Below are 5,674 nucleotides of genomic sequence, written 5' to 3'. Positions count from 1 at the left end.
CGAGGTGGCAAGTAGTCCACATATCCATGTGATCCACTTTCTCCCAAAGCCCATCCGTGTCATGACCTCCAATAGGAAGGGCCACTTAACCGTGTCAAAAGCCTCTGAAATGTCGAGCTTGAGCAGCACCGTTGGATCTTTGAGCGCATGCAACCTTCGTGTCGTGCACTGGACGAGCATGAAGTTGTCGTGCAGAGAGCGGCCCCTGACAAAGGCACTTTGGTGATTACCCACCAGAAAAGGCAGCTCGTCCACCAATCTTGTGGGAAGGACTTTCTCAAAAATCTTGGTTGCGCCATGAATCAGGCTCACTGGCCGGTACTCGTTTAGATCGTTGGCACCATCCTTCTTTGGTAGGAGGGTTACCACAGCTCTACTGATAGCCGCCAACCCTCGTGTATCTCCACAGAAGAACTGATCCATTGCCCTCATGAAGTCAACCTTGATGATCGGCCAACAGGTTGCGTAGAACCGTCCCGTGAAGTCGTCCGGGCCCGGTACCTTGTCTAGCGGCATCGCTTTGATAACCTTCTCCACTTCCTCCGGTAAGAAAGGCGTCTCCAGGTGTGTCAAGTCCCTTGTCGGTAGCTCCAATCTGTCCAAATCCAGGGCGTGTGTCTGTGGCTGCGGTGAGCCAAAGGTGCTCGAGAAGTGGGCGTCAACTTCTTTAGCAATGTTCTCTTCGCCGGTGAAGATGTCGCCGTTGTGACGCAAAGTAAGGATGGAATTCTTACGTTGTCTGTGGCATGCATGGCGATGGAAAAAGCCGGTATTGGCGTCCCCCTCCTTGAGCTTAAGCATGCGGGATCTTTGCCGAGCAATTGTCCTTTCGAGAGAGCTTAATCCCAACAACTTCTTCTTAGGCACTTTGCGCAGCCCATGCTCCTGCTCAGAGAGGATGCGAGAGTCCAGCCGGTACATGATCTCATGAGCGATTAGGATTTGCATCTTGATGTACCTATCCGTCGCTCGCTCCACCGCTGAAGTTTCTTTGCCATAGCCCATAGTTTGCAGTCTAGTACTTTGAACGGGTTCCCTGGCGATGGAACCGAGTGCCAGGCTTCTACGACGACGTATGAACCCCTCTGCTTTTGGGCAAAAAGATTCAAAGCGGAAACACCTTCCCATATGAAAACCCGCGTCTAGATCAAGTAGGAGCGGGCGATGGTCGGATACCGCCGAGCCCAGTGCTGTAAGCAAGCAGGATGGGTGCAAGTCCTCCCATGAGTTCGTAGTGAACACATGGTCAATCTTTTCCAACGTGGGGAGTCTCCTTTCATTGCTCCACGTGTACCGCCTCCCAAGTAGGTATAGCTCTTTGAGCTCCAGCAGATTTAGCTTGGCTCTAAACCGTGCGATCATCCGACGGATGATTAGCTCATTATTCTTGTCCTCCGGGTTCGCGAGCGGGTTGAAGTCACCCGCCAGTGTCTACGGCCCATCATGCAAGTCCCGAATCTCTTCCAATTCAGAAAGAAACGCCACCTTATCGGTATCCGACTCGGGCCCGTAAACGCCTGTGAGCCACCAAACCGGGGCTCCATGCGGCTGCACCAACGCCGTCGAAGTGTTTGTAGTGGTGTGCGGGTTGGACATCGAGACTACCGTATCATCCCGCGCAATGAGGATTCCACCTCGGGTGCCCACCGCCAGCAAGTAATAGTAGTTTCCAAATCTATTACCAAGGCATTGCCTAATTAAGTCACTGGGATACAACTTCCATTTTTGTTTCCTGGAAACATGCGAAGGCCTCCTATGGTACCCTATATTTCACTACCACGGCAGCCTTCTGGCTACCAGCTTATGAGGCACAACATGATATAGATACATGGTATCAACTATGTGTAGCAGTAGACCAAAAATTGAGAGAATTCCTTATTTGACTCATTCTTAAAATCTGCTTTCCTTTTTGGCCCTAATAATAAAGTTTCTTTCTTTTTTGACATCCAAACTTCATTTTGTTTCCTCGATGACATTTTCGTTAGTTTTGGCCACTAACACCGTCAAGTGCAACCTAAAAATTCCTTTTTACCTTTTTACCCCTGCTTTAGCTCGCTCGTAAAAAGGAAGAAAACGCTCCCCTGTTCCCCACCCCGTGTCAATGCTGTTGCTGGAGCTGGCACGGCGGAGGGTGAGGGATCCTCTGCTTCGGTGTTAGTTTTAGATCGATAGAATAAATCCACGAGAAGCTGGTATGCATGCGTGCAAAGTTAGCCTTAAACAAACACATAGATAGCTTGATTGATTCTTGTAAGCGGAGCTTGATTAATTTCCTAGCAACGTACGTACACGTACAAGTGAACGCCTAGGCTATAGCTTCAACTGGATCCATTAGCTATTGTCTTTTGATGGAATCGCACGGATTTCTCGTCGGGAACTCTCGTACGTAAATTCGACGACAGAAACTATTTTTGCGAGGAGAGAGGAACACACGTACTACGGTACGGTACTAGACCAAATCTACTACCAACCGCCTCCGACTCCCGACTCCGCCTCGCGCCGTCTCCCTAGGCGGCGGCCGGGGCGGCTCCTCCGCATCCTTTCCTCGCCCCCACCACTCCATTCCCCTTCCCCCGCCGCCGCCGGACGGCGCCCCTGGATCTGGCCGGATGGCTCGGCGGCGGCGGGCCTTCTTTTCCCCCACGCGCAGCGCCCTTCCCAGGGTAGGGCTCGGCGGCGGGTGTAGCTCGGCAGGCGGTGGTCCGGCGTCGTGGTAGCGGGGGCCGGCGGCCGGCGCGATGGTGGCGCTGCCCCTTGGCGGCGGGGTGGCCTGGTGGCGCTGGTGGCCGGCGGCGCGCCCCCGGCCCAGATCTGGGCCCTTAGGGCCCCATCTGGGTCCTAGCGGGCCGGTGTCGACGTGGCCTCGCTATCTGCTGCTCGGTGTGGAGGAGGAGCGGCTCGGATGTGGGCGGCGACGCCGGCGCATGCTGGCAGCAGCGCGAAGGTGGGAGGTTTACGGGCCCACGAGGGCTCGGCCGGGCCTGTGGGCCTAAGAGCCTGGTGTGCTCCTGCTATTGCGTCCGGATAGCTACCATCGCCGACGGTGGAGGTGGGGCCCTCCTGCGTGCCGACGGTGCTGATGCCCTAGTCCCGGCTTTGATTCTTCGTCGTGTTGTCCTCACTTCACGGTGTCGTGGTGAGACGGCGTGGGGGCCTCTTGACCGTGTTGGCGCTGGGTGATGGTTGGTTTGGTGGCTGGCTTTGGAGTGCCCGAGGTGCGGGTTGGGATCAGGGGAAACCCCTGTCGGCTTGGCCGACACCGGCACGGTGGCGCCTGTGGGTGCCACCTGACCTTCCGGGAGGGCGTCGGGGGCTATCCTTCCTCTCGCCTCGTCGTGTACCGGGGGAAACCCTTGGCAGCAGCGTCGTCATCGTCGCGATCCTTCTTGAAGGTGTTGATAGGTGCCGGCGCTTTGGAGTGTTGGAGCCTTGTGGAAGATCCCGGTGAACACAGCGATCGCGAGGCTTTTTCATTTTCGTTGATTCGCCGCTGTCGGCATTTGTTTCCTTTGCTCTTTTTCTGTCGTTTTTTTAGGCGTGACTATGCTGCTTCCGTCCCGACATCTATCCTTATACGGCTTGGTTGGTTGCTTTGTATACAAAGCGAGGGAAAACCCTTTTTCGGTAAACTATTTTCGCGATGTGTACAACTTGCTATGCGAGAGAGGAAGCACAGGTGCTGGGACGGAGGGAGTACACTAGTATACTTGTTTGGATATTTTGTGTACTGTACTATAGTTATAAACGTGTGTTAGCTAGAAGAGTTAGTAGTATGTCTAATATACTTTGGAACCTGATAAATTAACCAATGTTGTAAACATGATATAGATATGATAATACAAGTTCTGCAGATGATTTCTACGGCTTTTGTACGCACATATCAGTTTAGCTAAGGAAAAAATATTGAAAAATATATATGCAAAATATCTGTGAACATCTTTAAAAAAATTGGTGAACTGATTTGTGTCTAACTTAGATGTCCGGGATAGTCACATAGTGTAGTAGGGGCAAAATGGTCTTTTTACCTAACACTTAACACTGTGAGTGGCAATAGACAAAAATGTCATTGAAGGAACAAAATAAAATTTAAGTGTCAAAAAAGAAAGAAAATTTTGTTTTGGGCCAAAAAAGAAAGCAAATTTTAAGGAAGAGCCAAATAAGGAATTCTCTCCCAAAAATTTGGTAAAGATCAATATTACAAACACATGGGCCAAGCTTTAGACATTAGACAAACATCTGATGTGGAGTCCTACTATAAGGAACTCCAGCTGCTCATGCATAAATCACTTGTGCACAATAATAGAGGTGATCTAAACGATCTTACGTTTTTTACAGAGGGAGTGCATTAGATCACACGTTCTTCCTAGCCAAGTTCATGACAGGGTTATGCTAGTTTTATATGTGAAGTCAGCACGCCCCAAACAAAGTAAAACATGAAATATAGCCCGGTTGACCATACTGGCTAGTGGATACGGTCGACCTCTCTTCTGTCGCTTTCCACCGTGCCGTATCATTTTACCATCACAACAGTTCGCTAATGGCTCCCTCAAGAAATAATTAACTAATGTCCGGCGCATGAAACTTGACCAGAAACGGGAGGTGAAAACACGCACTTCTCGTCAAATAAACACCGTGATCTCTTCGTCAAAGAAGCACCGAGTTTATCTTTCGCGCGCCACGCAGCTACGGGACGGCGGCTGCCGCGCTCCATCTCCAGCCCCGCGCTCTAATTCTCGAGCTCAAACGCAGACTATTTCTTGCCACCGCCCACAACGCAAACTCTGCAGTGCACACACGAGGGCAAGTTCACAGAGGACAGTCACAGAGCTACCACCTCAAACGTTAGCGCGCGAGTGATCATGTCCAGTCTGTTCGCAAGGCTCCCGGCGTGGTTCCGCGGCGACGGGAGCGCCGGGTGCGGCGCCTGCTACGGCGTCACGGCGTCCTTCGTGTCCGTGCTCGTGTTCTGCGTGCTCGTCGCCACCGCCAGCGTCTGGAAGGCGTTCCTGTTCGCCGGCCTGGCGCTGGCTGCCTTCGGGCTCGTGGCATGCCTCGCGCCGGAGAGCGGGCGGAGAGGCGCCGAGCGTGAGGTCGCGGCGGGCGTGCCCTGGGTGGCAGCATGCCGAACTGGGCTCGGTAAGGCTGCCACCGAGTCGTTGCCCACGTTCGCGTACACGTCCCGTGGCGCCGAGGCCGGCGGTGCGGACCTGGACCTGGAGTGCGGCGGGAGCGGCCAGCCGTGCTCCGTGTGCTTGGAAGACCTTGAGGACGGCGAGATGGTGCGGCAGCTGCCGGCGTGCAAGCACCTCTTCCATGTCGAGTGCATAGACATGTGGCTGCACTCGCACACGACTTGCCCTGTTTGCCGGTGCGACCTCTCGCCACCGCGGACGGTTACCGCCAAAGTGGCGGCTGTAGAGATGGAACCGCCGGCAGATGATGCTTTGCCGCCAGTGTAGCCAACTAGCCATAGTCACATGTAATATTATTATTTATTTATTTTTGCGGGTGACACGTGTCTGTACTGAGTATATTACAATAGCATATAGCAGGAAAACTGGGAATGGGTCGGCCCAGGAAATCTCTTGCCAGGGATGCGCGTTTCTCGGTATTACCCGCGTTATGCAGGGAATAGGATTGGCCACCCTATTTGGCGCGTCAAGGGTCAGGGCAA

The 5,674-nt window shown here is 53.1% G+C and overlaps 1 protein-coding gene across 1 annotated transcript; it reads left to right on the top strand.

Annotated features, from left to right (window-relative positions):
* Positions 1 to 4,859: 4,859 nt before the first annotated feature.
* On the top strand, positions 4,860 to 5,459 carry LOC119315698 (RING-H2 finger protein ATL32-like). Its single transcript, XM_037590219.1, has one exon. The coding sequence runs from the start codon at positions 4,860 to 4,862 to the stop codon at positions 5,457 to 5,459; it is 600 nt and encodes a 199-aa protein (XP_037446116.1).
* Positions 5,460 to 5,674: the final 215 nt, after the last annotated feature.

This window comes from Triticum dicoccoides, chromosome 6A, assembly GCF_002162155.2.
Source record: "Triticum dicoccoides isolate Atlit2015 ecotype Zavitan chromosome 6A, WEW_v2.0, whole genome shotgun sequence".
NCBI lineage: Eukaryota > Viridiplantae > Streptophyta > Magnoliopsida > Poales > Poaceae > Triticum > Triticum dicoccoides.
Note: the sequence above shows the minus strand (reverse complement) of the source record. Positions and strands in the feature narration are given on the sequence as shown.